Below are 23,379 nucleotides of genomic sequence, written 5' to 3'. Positions count from 1 at the left end.
GTCCTAGTTACTTAAGCTATGTCCCTTCTCACACTGACATGCTCTTTCAAACAGTCCAGACACACTCATCGAGCCTCTTGTCCGACAGTCAGAACAGCACTCGGCCATTTAATCTGAAGTAAAGGACTTTTTTTACGTTTTACAGCACGGCTCCTTCGGTTGGACTTTAGTGTCTCTTTACTGGACTGAATATTTGGGCCTGGTGCTGCGGAGCTCCAGTCCCATCTATTGCCTCTTCTCTGTCTCTTAACACACCTGCTACAGCTCCTGGCGGGCGGAAGAGACTGCTGACCTACCATGTTTCTAGCTTTAGTGGTGACGCCAGAGCTGAGGGAGTTTCTGGCCAGGGCGAGAGGTGGAGCGGGGCGCCTCATCAAGGTGTGCATCCAAGACGGTGAGTGACCCAGGACAGTGGAGCTATCAAAAATGGGAATAAGCTGGCCCTCAGTGGATGGGAGGTAAATTATAGATCAACCATGATAGTAGTTTTGTTTTATAGAGGTTAGTATTTCATCTATTAACTTGTTTGGGAATGGTAGTGAAGTCATGATTGCTATAACACTGAAGAAAAACAGTCTGTGCTTGTGTGTTACATGTTGACACTCAACAAATCACTGTCATTTGAAAGAAGAAGAAACACACACTGGCCTTTCTTCTTACTAAGATGCATCCTCCATAACATCATCTACCTCACCTGCCCAACACAAACAAACTCCACCCACAAACTAGTGTAGCTCGATAAGCTCCCTAAGCAGTGGTGCTGTTCCTTTGTCATGAACTGGAAATTGTTTATTCTAATATTGTAGACTAGTGGTTCCCAACCTGCGCGTCAGGGTCATTCCAGGTCACAAGATGGGTATCTAAGTAGGGGAAAAAAAACTGTCCATTTTTCAGACCTTTTTCTGGTCCTTTTTTTTCTTATCATACCGTTACCTCTTCAGCTTGCTAAAACAAAAATCCTACATGAAATATATGAGAATGAATACCCGCCCTCGGTTTGTGCCTACACGCCAAGCAACAGTTTTCTTGAAAGATAAATAACCAGTGTTGTTTGAAAACCCCAGATATTTACTGTTAATAAAGACTTCTGACCATCTGAATCTTGTTCTGTCATGTACATGATTTAATAGTAATGACTGGACAAGCTTCAACTTAATTTTCTAATCCAGGAAGCCAGAAATGAAATGTCCTTGTTCATTAAGTTCGACTCAAGCAAAATGTAGTATTTTTAACGACAAATACAATAATGGTAAAACCTACATTTGATTTTGATTGGTCCAGTACAAATTGAGCACAGACTTCTGTAATTATCAGCTAAGCCTTTATATTAAGAAACAACTTAAAAGGGATTTAATAAGATCTTTGTTTTCCATCCAGATGGTTGGAAGAGTCTTAACTGATTCTGGAAATGTATTTGAGAACAATGGTTCACGTTGTTGCACGACCTTGTGGGTTTTTCAAAGATCCCCGGGAATGTATTTTTCAGAAAAACAGATGCTTTGCTCTGGGGCTGTCTCCACCACTGCACAAGACTATTTGAATAACTTCTAGGAAAAAAGGATTGAAGCAGCTGTTGTTCAGCTGTGAGAGAACAGGTACAATGAGTCAGCTGAGCAGTCTATGTAAAATGAGGCAATAGGTTTCTAGGTAGCTGATCATAGATGTGGGCTGATGTGTTCATGAGGTATTTTGTTATGGTGCCTGACCAATGCCTGGCTGTAATATGATTCATGACAGATGCATTCTGGGACTTTTTGGGGCTATCTTTGTGGACTGTGCGTATCATATTAAATTTTTGGAGTATTAATGTCGACATGGACAAGCTTCAGAGACAGACAGTCGCGCGACAGAAGGATGTCAGCGCTGTCTTGCTTCCTTGCGAAAGCGCTTTGATGTTTGCTCCAATGTCAGAAGAGAAACAAGATCATTCTGGACGATTTCATCACTGCCAACACTTGAGTTTCCTTTCACTCAACTGTCCCCTGAAATCTACACCTTATAGTTTTATAACTTTTTTTTTTCAGTCAGAGACAATGCAAAGCACCTATATGTGTCATTTACATACAGTTTAATATTTTCATGGTCCCATGAACACAGGTACTAAGAAAGAATGACGGATGGAAAGTATGTATGTGTGCAGAGCTGGAATGTGTTGCTGCTCAGAATAGCAACTGCCCCAAGAGACAGTCAGGAAATCCCCCTGCACCCCACAAGGACATCCAACTTTAGGTTTATGTGCATGTTTTGTGTATTTCATTAACCCCAACTGTTAGTGTCTCTCCATTAGGTTGTTGGGGTTTGTCAAGTCCATTCAGAGAGTTGATCCAGTATCCTGTCAAGTCAGTCAGAAACTCTAGTAATATTTTGAACCCAGAGGTTGGTCTTTGCCTTCCTTCACCACAGCACACGAAGCAAACATGAAGGCAAACCGTGAGACTTCACAGACGCTCAGATGAGGTTTTAGACTGACTTTAGCTAAGTGACTTTACCCTTGAAGTGGTGAGCAATGAAACTCCTACTGATACTGGTTGAGAAACGTTTAGTCGATTAACAGAAAGCTATTCAGCAACTATTCTTTTTGATTAAGTATTTTTCTAGCAAAATTTCCAATTTCTTAAATTTGAAGCTGTGCAGATTTTTCTTAGTTTTGTAACTCAGTGAACTGAATATATTTTGGTTTTGGGAAACAAGAAATGTGAAGATGTCATCTTGGGCTTTTTCACAATTTTTTTGACATTTTATAGACCATGTGGGTAACCTATTTATAGAGAAAATAATTGGCAGATTCAGCAATGATGAAAATAGTAGCAGCCCAAGTTCATTAAAGTAAAAAAGGATGAGAGTTCAGAACGCTGTTTTTTATCAGGTTGAGAGCTTTCATGTCACCACATGAATGTACACTTGTCATACTGTACTTACAAATGCATACGTTTGGAGATTTAGTCGATGTTAAAATGGTAAAAGTAAAGTCAAAAGGAAATTACTACCTGAAAGTGTCCAAAGTTTTTTGAAAATAAGAGAGAATCAGTGTATGCTGAGAGGAATATGTATGTTTAAGAAACAAAGGATGAGGACAAAGGTTAAAATGTGTCTGGTGTTGGTTTTTGGTATCATGGTTGTATATTATAAAATGGATATTGAAAACATTCAGCCTTCACTTTTTTGGTTTGTTTGTTTGTTTTTTGCTTTATTTATTTATTTAATTCTACATTTTTGTATAATTACATACAGATAACATGTATTTCTCAAATCAAATTATACCTGAGAGGTAAAATGAATGATATTCAGTCTGAAGGTCCTATTCCATTGTACCACCTTTGAGCATGTTTATCCAACAGGCATATTATAATTTATGTATTGCTGCTTTTTATAATCAAATTACAATCATGCATAATGATGTGGAAACCATCATTACTCTATCATGACTGTGGACCACAGTGTCAGGCGACTTACTGTATGCAGGGCCCCTTCTAGCTTTTTGGAGGCCCTATGAAATTCTCTCCCACTACCCCCATTTCAAGCTCTCATTCACACAGACCAAATCTGTATTATATTCCATATTCATATAAATTATACTAAATTATACTTTTTACGCTTAAAAAACTGATTTTAATTTTAAAGACTGCATTGTTAACATCATCATCACCATTTTCAAAAATGTCACTTCCTAGATTTTTTAGAAGTGAAGTCATCAATGATGTCATCATAGGACAGCTGCTGGACAAACTCATGATTGATAGTGATAATGGGAAGATGGCTGAGGACGCTAATCCCTGCAATGCTTAGTGACCACGGAGTAGTTAAATGTATATTGGACCAATGTCGTGGGGTTCGTAGGGACAGGTTGAAGATAAGTAAAGGACTCAATCAGTAGCTAGAGCCTGAGAAATGTTTCTGTAGTAACAAAATAAAATGATACAGCCTAAGCTGGTATTTTTAACAAGATAAAAACCTTCTTTAGGTGCAATGAAACAGTTTCACAGAAGACCCAGTTCAACTTCTGAATAAACCACATTGATGTCCTTAGCCCTATATTAAGGCATTTTCTCTTATGGTGTAAAAGTTCTTTGGTATGTTCAAGTTCAATCAGTCCTTAGTTGTAGTCAGTCTCTTCAGTGTATAGATAAGTTCAGTCAGTCTGTTCATATACTGGGTTAAGGTATGTGATGAGGTTTGGTCTGATTTTCAGAGCAGCTGGTCCTGGGGGCCTTCAAAGAGCCAGAAAAGAGCTGGGACCAGGATTATGATCACCTCCTTCTTCCTCTCCTGGATGACCAGGAGCCCTGCTACATCCTATACCGCCTGGACTCCCAGAATGGACTGGGCTATGAGTGGATCTTCATATCTTGGTCTCCTGACCAGTCCCCAGTATGTTGCACGACACCCTCTTTATTCTGTAATGCATACTATACACATCGCTGTTGTGGGGAGAAAACTGCAAATGTACACATTTTCATTTAACTTCAATACCACCAATTTAGTTTTGCACATCTATAAAGTTTGGGAACTTGCGAAAGACATATTAAACAAGAACAATGACACAATAAGAGTCTACAGTCCTGTTAGTGCCTTCAGCATGCTAACATGCTAACAATAATGATGACAGCATGTTGATATTTAGCAGGTATAATGTATCTATTTTAGGGCTTGGTTACCAACCTCAACGATGGCAGCTATTCACTCTAATTAAAATTGCTTGTCTAGTGCATAAGTGCTATTCTAGGTTCAGGGAAAGTTTTACAAATATAAAACTTCAATCTTTCCGGATGGAAATTTGTTGGCAACAAATATACAAACAACAACAGTTTTCCCTTCTGATGGTTGCAGGTGAAACAAAAGATGCTGTATGCTGCCACCCGTGCCACAGTGAAGAAAGAGTTTGGTGGTGGCCATGTGAAAGATGAGATGTTTGGCACAGTTGAGGCAAGAACCGTGTAATTTCATCATGATTTATTGTGACAGTTCCTCTGTTTTGTGGTGATGACAAATTTTAGAGGTGTTCGTCCCGTGCTTCCTGTAAAGGGCTTCCTGTTGTGCTTGCAAAACTAGGAGGACATCTGCTTGTTGGGCTACCAGCGTCATGTGACATCCTGCTCAGGTCCTGCCCCGCTCACACCAGCTGAGCAGGAGCTTCAGAGGATCAAAATCACTGAGGTGAGAGGTCAGCATGCCCTCAGCAGTGGTCACCATTGCACATGACTTTGTTTTTGGACTGGTTATTCTTAACCACCCGCAACAGTCTGCTTGTGTCTTCAATAAAACTTTCTCTGTTTGAATTTGAACTCTTTGTTTTTTTTTCAGGGCAGAGTTAAACAGGTATGTTGAACATGATTTATGTTTGTATTTATTCAAACATGCATTTAGAAAACACAGAGAGAACTTGTAATCAATTGATAATTCATTCATATTACAGCACAAAATGTACAGTTATATTTTTAAACACTGTCTGGATCTACCATTAGAGTCCTTAAGGGACAATCAAGATTCGTATGTGTGCTTGCTGCCCCCTTCAGGTGACGACAGAGATCAGTGTGGAAAGTAAGCATCAGACGCTCCAAGGTCTCGCTTTCCCACTGCAGGAAACGGCCAAAAGAGCCCTACAGCAACTCGCCCAGAAACGCATCAACTACATACAACTGGTGAGTAATGAGCTGATAAATCAGACCCCTGATATTCTTACTTCTGTAGATGATCTCTGAATACTGTGTACTTACAGTGATATTCATTGTGTCTTTAGAGATTGGATGTAGAGAAGGAGACGATTGAGCTGGTTCACTCCAACCCAACAGAAACTCGAGATTTGCCCTGCAGAGTTCCCAAAGACACTCCCAGATACCATTTCTTCCTCTACAAGCACTCCCACGAGGGAGACTATCTTGAATCTGTTGGTACGTCATTGATCTCTGACTGTGTTCCTCCTTTTATATCTACATAAGGTTCACTGAGACACCATTATTGCACCCCATCATCTACACAATCAGTGATTCCAGGTTTGCAACCCATTAAAATGAAGCAATGTCAAATTGGCTTGATTATGGCAATAATCAAGAAACGATCCATCATTTGATAAGTATAAATAACTCCCATAATTTATTGTATCAGAAATATGTGTGTCTTTATTATCTCTTTAATTCTCCAGTGACTCTTCAAACTACTATTGGTATCTTTGGGAACCAGTGAGCTACATCAACATAAAATATGAACTTTTAATAAGGTATTTCTTCTTCTCTGCCCCTGTCTGTAGTGTTCATATACTCCATGCCTGGGTACAGCTGTAGCATCAAGGAGCGGATGCTGTATTCCAGCTGCAAGAGTCGACTACTGGAAGATGTGGAGAGAGATTACCATTTGGAAATTGCTAAAAAGGTAATGCATGTATAGATCTATGGATGAATAGGAAGGCAGAAAATGTGTTAAAGCAGTTGTATTCATGACCTTAGCTACCACTGAGGCTGAGGAATTTGGAGGTTTTGGCATATTGGGTATGACTGTGCATTGTACAATTAAAAAGACCTACAGAAATAAACAAAGTATTCCTTATCAGACGGGTTTTGGTGCATTTAATTTGAATTTACAGAAAATACCATCATATAACCATGTGCATTATTATGGGCCTTTACAGACTACATATGAAAATGAGCTTTTAGCTATATCTGGTGCAATACATGTGTTTGCATTGCACATGCTGAATAAACAATTAACAACAACAAAAAGGTAAAAAGAATTGAAAAAAATCTTAGTTGATGAATGATAATTATAGGTATGTAAAAGGTCTCTTACAGATTTTAGGACTAAATTTGGAGTTCTACATTTTGTACACCTGGGCACTTCTGCACGCTTATTTACATTATTTCAATCTATGTGCAGTTGGAGATCGACGACGGAAATGAACTGACAGACGAATTTCTGTATGATGAGGTCCATCCTAAGCAGCACGCCCACAGACAGGCTTTTGCTAAGCCCCGCGGCCCAGCAGGAAAAAGGGGACACAAGCGCCTTATTAAGAGTACAGGGGCGTCCAAACAGGACAGTTAGAGGTGGACAAAAGTTCTCCTGGACGTGTCTGCAGCCCTCTTGCTTTTCCTACACCCACTCAGTGACATCTTGGTTTCCACTGCCATTTGTGTACTGACCACAGCAAACGCTACACTTGTGATATATGTTTGTTTGTTGTTGTTTTTTTTTGTTGTTTTCTTGATGAAAATATGCTGTTAAGTTATTTTCAATCTGTTCCTCTTGTTCAGTTTGTGTCCCACAGACAAATCAGGAAAATAAATAGATACTTGCTATAAAATCAATAAGAAAGAAAAAGTCTGGTTGAAACTAAAACAAGTGGTCTTGATGATGTGAAACAAATCTGTCTGATTGTTACTTTCTCATGACTTAGATTGTCAGTATAGTAACAGTTTACAACACAATAGACCTGTACAGTAAATCTGTGCTGTACTGCTGTTAATGCATAGTGTTTCAGTCACTGTGTCAAGCCTCAAGTATGTTTTTTATCAACACTGTTTTTAAGATAGAAACAATATGAAAGGAAATTCCAAATAAAATTTTGTTTATACTGTGGTATTAGATTGTTTTAGTAGCGATCTGTGTATTTTTATTCAACACACAGGTTTTAATACATATGGATGTACTTCCTCTTACATGTCTGTAATTATCCTACATAGTTAGGATGTATTTTGTGATGTAACCGGTTGTGTTGACATAAAAATGGGATAACTAATAAAAAAAATGTCACCCAAAGTAGATTGCTGTCCCATCACAGAGGTTTCGAGAATTAAATCATCAGCTGTACATCATCAGCAGCCTCTTATTGTGGCAATAAAGCAAAGTGAGGCTGCCACATTTGAAAAACTGCACTGTATTGATTTAACTGCATATTCTGAGTGTACTGCACAAATCTGCAACCATGGGTGCATCATCAAGCGATTATTGACGAAGATTGATTTAACTGCTATCTGTTGTTTTAAGTTTCTGAAGTTACTTCAGCTGTAGGATGTAATCTTTGTAGATACTGTAAACATTTTCTCTTCATGATTGTGTTCTGCTGTATTTTACAGACACTTCTGCAGAGTACAGACGACAAACTGGATTACAAATTCATGGTCTCGAGGTCAATGTGCTACTGAGAAGAATGGTTCCTCTGTATTTGTAATTGAGTCAACTAACTGGCTGAAAAAGTCTTCAGTGATAACTGATTGAAAACATTTATGGGTGATTATTTCTTTTATTTTCTTTCTGTTGCAGGGTGATATTACTCAGTGACCACTTTAAAAAGTAATTACATTTAAACCTCAGGCTTACATCACTTCACAACTAGGCTTTTCGCAGAATCTTTTGGAAACACATGTTTTTCCTCAATGCTGGAAGAGGATAATAATTATTCACTGTTCCCCACATCATCATTCTGCATCATAAAAATTCTTAGAAAGTTCTGAGTCAGTAACGTGTTCACACAGGAAAAGTTAAACACGCCCAAGATATCAGAATGCAAATATGTGGAGTGTGTGTTGTTGATTTGTGGAGTCTAGTGCTGACAGTCACTATTGTCCTGCAGGCCAAGGCATTATGGGAACGAAAAAGTTGCTCACAGCTGGAAAAAATTGAAATTAATTTATGTACAGTTGTGATGAGAGATGTTTAAAAAGATCTTGCACTACACAACAAAAAAGGTCTTTAAGAGAATATTTTACTTAATAGGCAGTAATGTTCCAACTGCATGACTGTATTCATCTACATAGGGACAATAGAAAATTGAGATATTCAAAATTCAATCAGCTAATCAATAAGGTTCAAATCTATCATTAGGCACTTTTTAAAAATAAATGAAAGCCTCACTCAGCAGTTCATTCCAGACACGTTCCCAGTGAACAAAGCTGAGTTGATGAACAAGGTTTCTCTCCAAAAGTACAACAGCTGAATTTATGTTACTGATTCCAGGGAATTAAGGCTTTTCGCCGAATCTTTTGGAAACCCATGTTTTTCCTCAATGCTGGAAGAGGATAATAATAATTCACTGTTCCCCACATCATCATTCTGCATCATAATTCTTAGAAAGTTCTGAGTCAGTAACGTGTTCACACAGGAAAAGTTAAACACGCCCAAGATATCAGAGTGCAAATATGTGGAGTGTGTGTTGTTGATTTGTGGAGTCTTGTGCTGACAGTCACTATTATCCTGCAGGCCAAGGCATTATGTGTATGATTAAAATTAAATTGTGGCACAAATGTGATGAGAGAAGTTTACAAAGATCTTGCACAACACAACAAAAAACATCTTTAAACCTCCTGTTGTCCTTGAGTCAAGGAAGGAAGGGAGGAAGGAAGGAAAGGAGGGAGGAAGGAAAGAAAAAAGGAAGGATGGAAGGGAGGAAGAAGGAAGGGAAGGAGGGCGGAAGGAAGGGAGGGAGGGAGGAAAGGAGGAAGGAAGGAAGGTAGGAGGGAGGGAGGGAAGAAGGAAGGAGGGAGGGAGGAAGGAAGGGAGGAAAGAAGGAACAGTCAAAACAGACGGGGTCAATTTGACCCGGAAACAAAGGCTAAGAGAATGTTTGCTGGTGTTTTTCTTCTAACACGTCCTTTTAATGTAAAATGGTATGGTACACATTGTTGTGCATTTGTTGCAGAAAGAATCATGCATATTATATATTAGTTAATTAATTAGTGGTGTATGTAGTATGAATTTGGGAGACAGCAGCAATGTGCCAAAACTGGAGATGAAAATGTGGTGCTGCACCTGAGGAATGAGGATGTCAGGCTAAGCTGAACTGTTGGGGTTACGATCACTGATTACAGGTTGTTGGCTGTATTTCTTTGGAGAGCTCAAAGTATTAAACAGGAATGACAAACATGGGGAGGAATAGCGTAAAAGCTAATTCTGTTTATTTTAGGAAGTGTCCCAAAATGAACTTTGTCACAAGATGAATTAGATAATGTCATGATTGCCTCTGTATGCCTCTAGTTCCAGCATCAGTACAGTATAACATCATGAAAATGATCCAGGAAGTACACATTGGAAATGCATTTGAGAGCTGCTAAAGCCCAAACTGGAGCTGAAGGACAGAAATAAATCTGCAATTATTTTAATAATAGTTTCATCATATTTAGTATCAAGTATTTCTTTTTTTAAGAAAAAAAGGACAAAAATGATTTGAATCCAGCTTTTAATTTTTTATTTTTTTCTTGTCTGAAATGTTAGCAAACTGAACTTATTTAGGTTTATTATACTTGTCACAGGCATTTTTGCAGCCTTTGTCCAAATTTACAGGAAGTTCCACAAACACAACACATAATTTAGATCTTAAGTATGCAGATCCTTCCTCTCTCTCAATATTTTATGTTTTTGACCTTATCACATTTGTGTCATGAGTGTAATAATCTTGTCAAGATGAGTCAGTCCAAAATATAAAATTATGCTCAGTTATAAAAACAAAAATGGGACAACACTGAGAACATGCAAACAGAGAGGTTCATCTGGACCTTGTCATCTTTGGATTCTTGGTAAACTTCCAGCCTACCTTATTAAATGCTCTCCAGTTACCAAATGAGATCATCCAGATGGATAATCTTTAATGTTCCCAGAATCCCTCCTGAACATGGCAAAACTGCCTTTTCATATTATGCATCAGGGGTTTGGAATACATTACAACACCCTTGACTTGGAAGCACTGCCATCACGCCAAGCATTCACAAAATGCTTTACAGGGACTGTAATTGCTTTAAATAGACAAGCACATGATTGTTTTGTAATATGCTATACTGTGATTGTAAACTATTTCATGCTGCAGGGTCTCTTTTGTAAAATAGAAAGTGTAGCAGTCAGTGGTGGCTGGAGCACCCTGCATTAACCAGGGTGCCCCAGTGCCCTTTTCTAATCATCCAGAGAAGAAAAGCTTTTAACTTTTGGCAGGCAGGGGTGGGCCTAAATGTTAAAGTTTCCCCATGCTTGGGGTCTTTCTTCATTTTGAACCGCTCGCATGTTGATTGACCTTTTCTTTGCAGAAAATAAAACCTTGTCGGCCGACGGAAGTCTCTATTTCATTCTTCACCAAGAGCAGAACATTTCCACGATAGGACACATTCTCGGAGCTATATCGATGGTCCCCAAGGTGGAGGCTCGGAAAGGCCTGTTCTCCCTCTATTTTCTGGTCCTGCAGAAATTGGAAGGCATGAGGCTGATACTGGACCCATGACAGACAGACAGACAGACAGGTGTTTTCACATCCCCATAATGCCAAGCCAAGAAAAGTACCTGTGCTTTGTGGTGGGAAAAGGGATTTACCAGTATCGCTATCTTCCCTTTGGATATTCTCTGGCACCATGCAAGTTCTCCAAATGTGTGGAGATGTCGCTGGCAATGCTCTGGGAGAAAAGTGTGAGAACCCTAACTGTATAGACTGCTGATTCTCTTCTCACTGCATCACAGCTGGAGGTGGAAGCCCACTCTGCCCTAGCCATCCAGCACATTCTTGGGAAGACCGCCCTGCAGCAAAGTGTCTCAGCCTGCAACATTAGCCCCTTGCTATGAACACACATCTGTTAGGGGAACACATGGCGATGCTGCTCCAACCACACAGTGGAAAAACTGTGTGCTCCAAATCCCAACGCTGGCACAGAGCAACTTCATTAGTTTGGGACTCACCCAGTCACCTCTCGGACTGGTTGGGGTAAGATATTCAGTTGGTCCAGCAGGGGAGGTGCGTGGTCAGTTTCAGTTGATTACATCACAACCCTGCTAGAGAACTCTGGTACAAAAGGTACTTCTCCTCACAACTAGGTGGGAGACAACATGGTGGCCTACCTGAACAGATAGGAAGGCATGAGGTCCCCTGGTCTGCACAGGATGGCAGTGACAGTCCTGATCTAGGCAAATCACAACCTCTACTCCCTGAGAGCCCATCACGTTCCAGGGTCCCTCAATGTGGGGGCAGACAGAATGTCCAGAGGGGGCCCACTTGAGGACCGCCAGACTTGAGGCTTATAGAACATGATGGCAGGTGTTTGCAGGCTGGTGTAAAACTAAGGCCCTCAATACATGTTCATGCCCACTACAGGACATTATGGATTTTCCACAGGACTGATGGAGGTTGCGCGGGTCCATCTTGGGAGTGTTTGCAGCAACAATTACGGCAGGCCACGAAGCTCTTGCCTCAGTGAAAACAGTGGGGGCACTTTGCATGTCCATCAGTGAGGATAAGGATGCAGTGGAGTTATGCCCAAACCTGTCCTTGTGGCCCAAGGTCATCACCACCTTGTTCAGGTTGAGGGTGTTCGTTCCCTCCCCTCACAAGAACAGGGAGGAAGAGCGCCTCTATACTCAGTGCCCTGTGTGCATATTTTTGCTATATGGATTACACAGCAGGCTTCAGTAAGTCCCACTAGCTGTTTGTCTGCCATGGTAGCTCTGTGCACAGTAGCTTGCTCACTTGGTTTGCGATGTGATCCGCAAGGGTTATGAGGTCGTGGATTGTTCCCCTTTGTTGCGCCTCATGGTGCACTCTACCAAGGGGTATTGCATCTTGGACGGCTCTGTTCAGAGGTGTCAATGGATATCTGCTTAGTCTTGCACTTCCACCTTTGTGGAACAGCAAACTGTTACCTTTTCTGCTTTTCCCACTTGTCTCTAGCTTAGTGTTGCAGTTTGGAACAAGACTCTCAGGCAGGTGGTGCTTTCTTTCAGTATCTTGTGTTCAGCTCAGGCCCAGCTGGGAGTACGTCTCTTCCCTCATGGCCAATGCCTTCAGTAATAACCTATAGGGAAGCACGTTAGAAGGGCGGAGCACGTACAAAATAGAAGTAGTAGTTACCTGGATGTAACTCTAGTTCTGAGTATGTGCAGAGCCCTCTAACTACAGGCCCAGCTGGTACGTGTTATTTTTGTTTCTGAGTTTCACTTACTGTACATTGAGTTCTGAGTTCCTGCATTACTGACATTACTCATAGTGACTGTCCAAAAAACAAACTTAATTAGTAACTTAACATAAGTGGCTTACGGAATGTTCTTGATGCGTAACCACTGAAAAATAAACAATGTCAAAAACTCTTCTTCTTTGGGTGATGTTCCCATTTATTGCAAAGGTTGAATATTTACAAAAACAGTATCTTACCACTTAAGGCCCACCATCTACAGATTCATACTGATGTCCTGTTCATTTGAAACACCTGTTGCTGTGCTGCCTGTCACCTGAACAGAACCTATACTACACCCATGTGGTGTATTTAATGTTCAAAAATTCAAATATTTCCTACAAGACTTGTTTGTAATGTGCGTCCACCCACAACAAAAAAACTTGACCAGCTATCACTGGTAATAGTGTGTAGTCTGCAAGATTAATACTATTCCAAAGATGACTGTGGTGTCCTTTTTTCTTCCCTGACTATACAGCATTGTTGTTCAACCACATCCAACAGGGATAGATAGAGTCCACAAAACTTCTTAGAAAAAAGCTCATTTCAGGATTTCTTGGAAAAAGCTGAGACTGAGCCATCGGTATCAGCACGCTCTAGTGGACATGGCTCTGATTATAATACAAAATAGTTTCATATTTTGCTTTGTTTCCAACCTACCACATGTGTGTGTGTGCGTGTGTGTGAAGGCTCAGACTATGATTGGAATAAATATTTTTTTGAAAACTTTTATTTTGAACAGGATGTTCCTCATATTGTGGTGAAAATCCAGCATCAACATTGCAATGATAAAACCTTAATTCTGGTAACTTTCATAAGATATCATGAAGGACAATAATAATAAATAGCCTAATAATAATAATAATAATAATAATAATACATTTTTATTTATAAAGACTGCAAAGCAAAACTCAAAGGCAGGCAGATAGGCAGGGATTTCCTAGATAGTTTCCCTAGAATATCAGGAGAAATTAAACGAGTTGAAGAACTGAGCAGAAATGCATTCTCCCAGAAAAAAACTATTGCAAACACACGGATTACCAAATCAACCATAATCCAAAATAAAAGACACTTTGAAAACGTGGAGTCAAACGTGAGCAAAATGTTATCTGGCCTAACAGTAGTTAACCCATTTTATAGTTTATTGTCACAATAACAACTTGTTTTCTCGAGCGTGCCTAATTACTCCGACAAACCTCCGAGAACCAGGATCGAGGGGAAATCTATATTACTGGAAATTGCCTGTGTGCATTCCTATTATCTTTAATGTTGAGGCGGTGAATTCCCAGAATGAAGGCTCTGTCAGGGCCGCCTGGCGGGGCGGAGTCAAGCCCTGCCATTATTCCTGGAAAGCCTATAGGGAGAAGCTGCCGCGCGATTCCTGGGAGCGAGCGCCGGTTCAGCGAAGGCAGAAGCCGCCGGGTGGAAACGAGGGGAGGGGAGGGGAGGGGAGGAGAGGGGAGGGGGGACACACAAAAACATCACCCGGGAATACAGAAATAACGACAATCGGGCGCTTTTACCCCGAAAACTCAGCATAAAAACAACTAGTTTCACCTGCTAAAAAAGCGTCCCTCCGTACCCGCGCTGTCACAGAACAGGACTGGGAACAGGAACCGGAGTTGGTGCGGCCGATGTGACGTCAGAGCCGCCGGTGCCGTGAAGAGTTCTCAGAATAGACTTCTAGGAAACGGTAAATTTTAAAAGCCAAGCCTTTACACTCTGTCCTTCACACATTTGGATCCCATTCTAGTGACAACACACTCCAAAGAGCTGCTAGAGAGAGCAAGGGAGAGATAGATAGTTCATGTTTGAAATTAATTCAGTTTTTAAATCATCTTTACAGTGAGGTTATAGATTCAGTGTTATATAAAAACTGCAGGACCAGCCTGTTTGGAAACGCGACGTTTCGTGTCTTCACATCGCGTATAATAGGACTATTCATACCGGAAAAAAGCCCGATGTTAAAGCTTGTTTTTAGTGCAAGTGTTTTTCTGTAGACATTAACTCGGTCTTAGGTGGTTTTCTCTGTTTTCGGAAGAAGAAATACTGACTGGATTTTAGTCCAGAAGATTCAAGAAATAGCATGATTCTTTGTGTACCAGGGTGAGTAGATTTGTTTCTGTCCTTTCTCTTTAGTTGTCTGTGTAAAGAACATTTTAACAAATACATCTATTGGTAAAAGAAGTACTCTTTGTTAAGGTTAAGCCAGTAAACCATATTCTCAGAGGGAGAACAGAGTCTACAGGCCTGTTATAATAACTAATTGTTAAAAAATATATATTAATTACAAACGTATTAACATTAATAGTAGTAATGAGACAGTAGGCCTATATATATTCATTTTTATTCAACCTCTTTAACTAAGAAAGGTTTTAAATGTTTTTCAAGAGTGTCCTGGGCAACATACGCAGCAGTAACAAACAACATAAATCAGATGACACAAAATGTGTCATAAAACCAGGATTACAGACCAAGATAAGATTTTTAAAAAGTGATTCAAAATCATAAATAATACATCATGAGTAATTCTGAATATTCACATATTTTCTTTTTGTTAAGATAATACTGGACAATGATTTGACTGTCTTATAAACATACTTTTCTATTTTCTCATTGTTAATAATGAAGCAATAGACACTGAACTATAAATCATAGTTTGATGATTTTAATTGATGAACAAATGTAGGAAAGTCAAATGACTATTTCTTTTCTTTTAAATCATATCTTCCATTTTATTTCCAGTCCTAGAGCTCTTCTGCCCGCTGTTCCATCCACTGAAGCCCCACGGGGCATGCGGGCAGGGACTGTACCTTCTACCCCTTGCCTACAAAGCACCCCTCCACTATGGGACCCCACAAAAGACCTACGAGCGATTGCCAGCAACTTCTGCTATCTAGAGAATTCAGGTACAGTATGCTCATATTTGCACGAGCCTTTTCCAGGCATATATCAGTCCTCTGCTGTGAAAGATTTGGTTTTTGGACTTTACTGCTAAATAAACATCAAGTAACATACAGGACTGTGGAAAAAAAACAATGAAATCTTCCGAGTGACTAATATTTAGGAATTTGTGTGTGCAGGATGGTACTGGGGAGCTGTAACTGCTGCGCAGGCCCATGCTGCTCTTCAAGAGGCATCTGAAGGCGCATTTTTGGTACGGGACAGCAGCCACCCTTTGTACATGCTGACCCTCTCGGTCAGGACTATGCGTGGTCCCACAAGTATACGGATCCAGTACAGCAGTGCCCAGTTTCTGCTCGACTCCAGCTCCCCAGCCAGGCCCAACCTGTCATCCTTCCCCAACGTGCCCAGCTTGGTGCAACACTACATGGGACCACAGAGGAAAGCAGAGGAGGGTAAAGTGGAGGAGGAGACCCCTTCCAAACCCTCTCTGCAGACAATTCAGGAGACGTCTGTGGTATTGAAACTGAAGCGGGCTGTGTACAAACCCCAGGGCCTCCCCTCGTTACAGCACCTCACACGTCTCGTCATTAACAGGCACTCAGACTGCCCTGACCAGCTACCACTCCCGAGGCCTCTACTGCGCTTCATACAGGACTATCCCTTCAAGGTATGAGGAGTCCCTGAAGTCCCTCACTCTGGCTGAGTCTGCTAAAGTACTGAAGCATACTTAAAGGAAAAGAACTGTCAAATTGGGTCCTTTGTGCCTGTAAATGACATTGCTGCTCCAGACGTTGGAGGCCAGTCACAAAAATACTGGACACAGGGTCATGTTTTTGCTGACGAAATATGTACAAATTCAGTTGATACTGACGTGTCTGGTTCCAGACTTAATCTGTCAAGGACTGGGTGTTGAAGCACCCTTGAAAAGACGACTTGCGAGCGAACCTCAGTACTGTAATCACTTATTTCATGATAGACGTGGAAATTGTCCACGTCTTGCTTTACCCTCATCAGTTCTGGATGTACATACTGTTCCTGAAAAGTACACTGATTCCATTGAGACATCTTTTGCGCCACTTTATTTTTCTCAGTAAAGCATTTTTTCTACCTTTTACATGTGTACATTTTTTCTATTAAAGTAACCAATTGGAGTCTGACCTTGCTGTCCTTTTCATCCTTTTCTCTTGTATTGCTCAAAATGCCAGTATTACTCACTGGGCATAGAGAAATACTGTCATCATCCAACACATGATGACCGCTCTTGTGACACTTGTTACGAAATATTTTTGCCTTCAATCACCTTTGAAACACAAAGACTTTGTGGCCTTTGAGCTTTTAAGTGTGTGAGACATAGATTGTGTGAGGAGGTAAAGGCCACATTGTGTGTTTTTGCTCAACAATGCGTACAGCTTGCATCTGAGTCAGCGCGTGGACAAGCGAAGGGGAGGACCATTCATCAGCGGATTCACAGAACTACTGAATGCTTCCTGGGAGGAGGGTGAGATTCTGAGAGGGAGGGTTCTAAGAAAAGCCTTGGTAATTACCTTCAGCTTTGAGCTGCTTTTGTGCCATCTAGCACACATATTTATTATGGCGCAGGACGTAATCACAAATGTTACCAGATTGAAAGTGCAACGGTGACATGAAAATCATTTGAGCTTTTACAAATTGGGAATTTTGAGTGATTAAATCAGTGCGAATGCATGCTTGGCAGCTCAGTGGGGGTAGGGGAGCAGAGGCTATGGTGACCTGGACTAAAGCCAATGTAATAGGATCTCAGTTTCTCAATCCAGATCCAGCTTATGGCCCTTGTTTGACTTCTTTTTTCTGAAGGATGCAGAATCGTGGCCTAAGAAACAAAAAAACAAATCAGTGTCACAGAAAGAAGCACAGAGCTTAATTTTTTAATTAAGTTAAGATTTTGCCAGTGCAGCTTTTTACTTTAAATCAAATAGACAGTGATGGACCTATATAATACTGACTACACTTCAGCATGAAGTCACAGCAGGTTAAATGATGGCAGAATGATTTAATGATGCCGAGCTGACGGAAAAAAAGGCAGAGAGGTTGTCTGGACAGACCTGCCGGTGATGTCGTGTCGTGTCTCTACATAATGCAGCTCTTCCACATTCGCCTCCACCCACCGCTGAATAAGCGGGGGGTGTCTGGGATCCACCTCCAAGTAAACACGACTGTTATTCACAAGAAAAAGAACACAAAATTGATTAAAATGTAATTATCATCAGGTTGGGATTATTAGAATTAGCATTGAGATGAGCGCAGTGGCACATGTCTAGAGCTGTATTCACTGGAAGTCTCTTAAAAAGCTTAACTCATTAAAGAGGCAACACGATACATGTGTTTTTCAGAACATGCTGTTCTTGTGACAAGCCGCTGCCGCCGCTGTTAGGAATTAAACCCAGGTGTGTTTGTCTGTGTGTGTGCTCGCTTGTGCAGGGCAGTGGGGCTTCTTACCCATAATTTGATAGAATTTGCACAGCAAGCGTCAAAATCTGTTTGATCACTTTCAAGCCATCTTTGCCTCCATCTAAAGCAGCGTGGTCTTCAAACCTGGGAGAAGCAGACAGAACCCATATTTCAATCAAATGCATCCACATGTTTAAAATAAATGCAATTCTATAAATGCTTAATGCACTGGTGCAACTAAATGTTTTGAAATTAAATACATTTTTGGATATTGATCTTTTGGTCACTATGAAAGAAACATCTAATACATGTAATTTCATTTTTGTCAAGAATTCTGAAATTACTTTATTGTAAACCCTGTCTAGCATTTATAAGCAGTATATGACCAGTTCATACTGTTAATACTGCACATTATAACACACTATACTTCCCTACAAAGTTTAAATGCAGTCAAGTCAAGACAAGTTTTACTTGTTGATATGTTTAACATGTCATTTTTTTGTATAATCCAAATGAAAGCATGTTACAACAAAACACAGCTTTAAAAAAACAGTCACAACTAATACAAGAGAATGAAGCCCAGTTAATATTAAAGTCCCCCCTTGCTATAATCCAAAATTGAAGTTTATTAATTTTGACAGATTAACATCTGTTATTAAGTTTGTTATCAAAAATAAAAAAAATTAAGTAAATCCGGTCAAGTGACTGCCTAGTTTAGCAGAGTAGCGTTAGTGCTATCTCAGCTCTTGACTCCAGTGGACTACATGATTTGGGTGATTAAACTACTTTTAAAAATACATATTTCAATGTAAATGTCAATTATTTTTATTACATTGATTTTCCTTTAACACAAGGTGGATGGAAAGCTGAAAGAAACTATTTTGCTACTTTAGATAACGACCCATAAAGTATAGCAGAATTCTGTCCAATTTACAGTGTAATGTGTTTGTACTACCTGTGTAGCTGTACAGTACATACTTATACATACATGCATATGCAAGGCAAGGCAAAATATGAAGTTAGGGCATAAGGGAGTAGCAATCTGGGAATTTATACTATAGGTACACTAGCAGCCCACCTATATCCTAATATCAGAGGGTGTGGTATAACATATAATTAACAATCTAGTGTTAGGGAGGAATTTTAAAGGAGTATTTTTAGTGTATTTTTAACTAGTGGGTACTGATTCTATTACAGGGTTACTTTATGTATTTACTGGTACACCATATTGCCTTTTTTCTATGAGCAGCGTGCTATTTGTAGGTGTTACATAGTCAATATCAGTGATTTATTTGTTGTAAAATAAAAATATATTACATCCTTAGCCTGAAAACATTTAAACCCTTTATTCTGAACTTTACTTTTTTGTTAAAACTATCTGCCTTTATATGGCTGTATAAAGTCACTGTATGCAGATATAAGAGCATTGTTATTATTTATTAATGTCAATAACTTCTCAAAAACTCCTTCTTATAATCTTATGAAGCATCTTTAGAAACAGCTGAATACCTGATAACAGTATATAACAATGTTATCAGAATGTGTAATCTAAACCTGCTTGTGATTAATTTATATGACATAATAAATGCTTCATGTTCCTGTGTGTAATGATATATAATTAAATATGACCCTAGCGATGTTATACAACAGTTCATATATACAGTATATACAAATTTTCTTACAACTGCTGTAGAGTTTGTTACAGTGAGTTTTAAAGCATTAATTTACTGTTTATAAACTGTATGTAAATGTAAATATGATTAAGTTTTTAGTATTATTATTGCCAAATACCAGTTTTAGTCACCTTAAAATGTCAGGTTCCAGTGAAGCCATGTCCTCTGAGAACAGATAAGGAGGGTTGCTGACCAAAACTGAAACAGGGCTGCAGAGGTTTATCACAGTTTCTGCATCTGACAACACACCAAACATTTTCATCAGCAGTCTGTTTAGGTGTGTTACTCAACAAGACAGCATTTGCACTGCTTCACTTTCACCTTTCATGACATCTATGTGATGAACCTGTAATCTGTCCTGAAGTCCCAACCTGTAGAGGAAAATCTTTATCAGTATTTGTGAAATACTGTGTACACCCCTTTCTTTAAAAAGCATTAATTTTAAGTCTTTAACTTACAAATGATCAAAGTAACGGACATTTACAACTTATTTTCATGTGATACGGGATAATTACCTTAAAGCATTCTCTCCTGTTAAATCCACCGCATCCTGGCTTTGATCCAAGGCAGTGGCTGAGAGCTAAAGAGAGACAAAAAAAACATGGCAGTCTCCCGCTGTTTACTGTTTGGATACAACTACCTCAGGAATTTTTTTTTGTTGAATTTGTCTGCATGACAAAGTTCAGACATTTTTATCATTTCACAATCTGCTGGACTGCACTGATCTGCTTACTGCTTGTATATTCATTGACACCTTTTTGGCTCTACATAACTGAGAGATGCAGCTACTAACACGACCTTCATTGGGTAGTATATGAACTAGCATCACAATAGTGCCATATAAATTTCTGATGAATATCAACATATTTTTTGCCCTTTGTACTGCTGCTATTGACGGAGTAATGAAAACTTGCCATCTACACCTAATTATCTAGATTGTAATGTGTGATTTCTTACAGAGATTCATTCGCCAATTAACCTCATTTTTGTGGTCGTATAATTGGCTCATTAAGTCAACAACTATGAATATACACTGACTGGTCACTTCATTAGGTACATCTGTGCAAATGAACGCAATCCAAAACAACAGTTCTGCCAAAAATTCTACTTTTATGAAGCATTTTCAGTTTTTGTTGACATTGTCAATATTTTGTCCGCTCCATAAACATCAAAATATTAGGAACACACCACCAACACCCACTACGACCTCAATAATAAACATAAAGTAGAATTATCACCTTTCTGACAGTGTCATAGGTGTTAACAAAGTGGTTGGTAAGTGAATATGACACTGTTGTGATGTTGTGAAATTGTAAAAAAATATACCAACAGTAAGTGAGAAAGTTAGCAGGAGTTTATAGATTTTTGTCTATTGATTTGTTAATCAACTATTCATTACTTATCACTATACACTAAAAAAATATTCTATTGCCTTCAGTGAACATGAACCTCACCTGAGGTAGACTATACAGCAGACTGAGAGAAATGGCACCAGAGCCACATCCCACTTCCAGGCATGTAAGCTGGGCGTCTCCATTCACATGCTTCATCTGCAGATCAGTCAGCACGAGTTCAACCAACTCCTGCACCAACGTTGAGAGAAAACACTGCTCTGTGATCACTGGAGTTTCAATGTACTATGTTTGCTTGTGTGGCCTGTTTTTCTCCAACCTCTGTTTCAGGTCTTGGTATGAACACAGGAGGTCTCATCTTCAGTGTCAGATCTCTGAAGTCCCACTCCTCAATCACATACTGCACAGGCATTCTACAACAAGCACATTAATTACTAAAAGTAAAAAAAAAACACCTGAGTGCATGCTTATACGAATCTGGGTATACCCAGGCTATGCTTATACGAGTCTGGGTATACCCAGGCTATGCTTATACGAGTCTGGGTATACCCAGGCTATGTTTATACGAGCCTGGGTATACCCAGGCTATGTTTATACGGAGGTTAAGAAAGAAACTTAATACCTGGACAGGCGTCTAGTGCAGAGCCTCCAAATCTGCTCTATTTTTTCTTGGCTGAGAAACTCTGTTAACTTCTTTTGCTCAAGAATTTCTATCTGAAAGATGAACAGAGAGAGATATTTTTAAATGTGAATATGGGTTTTAGGACATTATGTCAGGCGATGTAGAGTGAGCTCAGCAAATGTCTTACAGTTTTGGCTCCGAGCAGATGAGCGATGATGTACTGGCTTGAGTGGTCGGGCTCAGTCACACCTTTCTCTTCGAAATGTCGCTTCCATATGTCCACTGCCTGAAGTGCTGTGATCCTGCCTGCAGGGAAGGCTGGAGCACTACAAGCACGCACTGCATGGAAGCCCCAGATTCCCTAAAAGCATTGGAGTTTCTAATTACCACAAATTAAAAACAATCATGCATCCCAACAGCAGTCTAATTAGTTGATTTCCCTAACCAGCACTTCCCCTTGGGAAAATCCCAACCACCATCTTAAATTATGCTGAAGAGTCAAATGTGAAAACTGAACTTTAAACCAAACCTCAGACACCACTGACTGATGTAAACTCAAGATATGTATCTCACCCACAATGTTTTGTCAGCTTAGATCACTTCCAGGTGTTTATGATATTTGGTATGCCATGTGTGTAAAAAAAATATTGTGTAAATCAATGATCATTTGAGGACTCTTTTAATACACTTCTGAAGTGAGTTACTTTGCTGCTTACAGCTCCTTAAATGTAAGGACTTTATATTGTAACTTTAGTACCTGATTTTTCCTTTTTCTTTTTACTCTTGATCAAAATAAACAGTTTAAAGAAATAACTTTGGTCTCTGACATTTTGTAACATCACTTCATCACATTTGGCATTAATAAATAATATTTTTTATTTTTTCTCACGTGCATGCCTATTTACATTTTTATTTTTGCTTCAACCTTGGTGATGAAGTCAGTGATCCAGGTATCTCTAGTGTTTCCTCAGCACAGATTTGATCCAGTGTTTGTAACTTAAATCTTGGCTCTTATTCAAAAATCTATGCTGCCACTGACCCAGTAGTAAGGCAATTTGTAATGTAAATAAATTAAGTATTACTCTTGTACTTACACGTACACCAGTTTGTAAGTTTCGTGGTCTAACTGCTAAATTATAAAATATACCTCCTGCTAGTACTAATAATTTAATACTGCTATGTCCTCTTCAGTGAACATATATGTCAGTGTAAAGCAGGTTCGCTCCATTGTCTGTTTAGCATCCTATAATCTTATTTTGTACCTGAACAAGAAACAGTTGAACCTGTTACCTTGCACCCAAAACATGAGTGGACTGCACGCAGCGATCTTCTCCACATGGTTTCTCTTAACTGACACTCGTCATGTTTCTTTGAACACAGCGTGTACATGCATCATCTGCATCCTCACAGCACTTTTCTGACCTACACAGACGATTTAAAGGTCACTTTGTGTATTTAAACATCATTTCCTGATATGTCATTCGAGCCTG

At 39.6% G+C, this 23,379-nt stretch overlaps 3 protein-coding genes across 5 annotated transcripts; 2 read left to right on the top strand and 1 right to left on the bottom strand.

Moving 5' to 3' along the window:
• The first annotated feature begins 83 nt into the window (after positions 1–83).
• LOC128355099 (twinfilin-2) lies at positions 84–7,422 on the top strand. The gene is made up of 9 exons (XM_053315297.1): positions 84–394; positions 4,190–4,368; positions 4,828–4,923; positions 5,050–5,154; positions 5,302–5,316; positions 5,514–5,639; positions 5,738–5,888; positions 6,245–6,366; positions 6,868–7,422. The coding sequence occupies exons 1-9, from the start codon at positions 298–300 to the stop codon at positions 7,033–7,035; spliced, it is 1,059 nt and encodes a 352-aa protein (XP_053171272.1). The 5' UTR covers positions 84–297; the 3' UTR covers positions 7,036–7,422.
• A 7,025-nt stretch (positions 7,423–14,447) lies between these two features.
• Positions 14,448–17,571, top strand: cish (cytokine inducible SH2-containing protein). Of its 3 annotated transcripts, XM_053315300.1 has the most exons (4): positions 14,448–14,601; positions 14,927–15,014; positions 15,654–15,817; positions 15,992–17,571. In XM_053315300.1, the coding sequence occupies exons 2-4, from the start codon at positions 14,995–14,997 to the stop codon at positions 16,486–16,488; spliced, it is 681 nt and encodes a 226-aa protein (XP_053171275.1). In that variant the 5' UTR covers positions 14,448–14,601; positions 14,927–14,994; the 3' UTR covers positions 16,489–17,571. The 3 variants fall into 3 exon arrangements, with proteins under 3 accessions (XP_053171275.1, XP_053171276.1, XP_053171274.1); XM_053315301.1 differs by lacking the exon at positions 14,927–15,014 and having other exon boundaries at positions 15,992–17,569; XM_053315299.1 differs by lacking the exons at positions 14,448–14,601; positions 14,927–15,014 and having other exon boundaries at positions 15,496–15,817; positions 15,992–17,569.
• On the bottom strand, positions 17,535–23,379 carry hemk1 (HemK methyltransferase family member 1). Its single transcript, XM_053315296.1, has 11 exons — positions 23,180–23,379; positions 22,077–22,250; positions 21,890–21,981; positions 21,587–21,680; positions 21,370–21,498; positions 20,431–20,495; positions 20,237–20,286; positions 20,047–20,152; positions 18,291–18,386; positions 17,897–18,007; positions 17,535–17,664 (listed from the first exon to the last, which is right to left on the bottom strand). The coding sequence occupies exons 1-11, from the start codon at positions 23,276–23,278 to the stop codon at positions 17,616–17,618; spliced, it is 1,065 nt and encodes a 354-aa protein (XP_053171271.1). The 5' UTR covers positions 23,279–23,379; the 3' UTR covers positions 17,535–17,615.

The sequence above is a fragment of the Scomber japonicus genome, chromosome 3 (genome assembly GCF_027409825.1).
Source record: "Scomber japonicus isolate fScoJap1 chromosome 3, fScoJap1.pri, whole genome shotgun sequence".
Taxonomy (NCBI): Eukaryota; Metazoa; Chordata; class Actinopteri; order Scombriformes; family Scombridae; genus Scomber; species Scomber japonicus.
The sequence above is the reverse complement of the archived record's forward strand: the minus strand, read 5'-3'. Positions and strand labels throughout refer to the sequence as shown.

Excerpts from the sequence above, each read along its gene's own strand:
- LOC128355099 (XM_053315297.1), top strand. The coding sequence starts at position 298 with ATGTTTCTAGCTTTAGTGGTGACGCCAGAGCTGAGGGAGTTTCTGGCC. Across the intron at positions 395-4,189 it reads CAAGGTGTGCATCCAAGACG|AGCAGCTGGTCCTGGGGGCC; the intron begins GTGAGTGACCCA and ends TCTGATTTTCAG. Across the intron at positions 4,369-4,827 it reads GGTCTCCTGACCAGTCCCCA|GTGAAACAAAAGATGCTGTA; the intron begins GTATGTTGCACG and ends TGATGGTTGCAG.
- cish (XM_053315299.1), top strand. The coding sequence starts at position 15,607 with ATGACTATTTCTTTTCTTTTAAATCATATCTTCCATTTTATTTCCAGT. Across the intron at positions 15,818-15,991 it reads CTGCTATCTAGAGAATTCAG|GATGGTACTGGGGAGCTGTA; the intron begins GTACAGTATGCT and ends TTGTGTGTGCAG.
- hemk1 (XM_053315296.1), bottom strand. The coding sequence starts at position 23,278 with ATGTACACGCTGTGTTCAAAGAAACATGACGAGTGTCAGTTAAGAGAA. Across the intron at positions 21,681-21,889 it reads TGCACTAGACGCCTGTCCAG|AATGCCTGTGCAGTATGTGA; the intron begins GTATTAAGTTTC and ends TGCTTGTTGTAG. Across the intron at positions 17,665-17,896 it reads CGACACGACATCACCGGCAG|GCCACGATTCTGCATCCTTC; the intron begins GTCTGTCCAGAC and ends TTTGTTTCTTAG.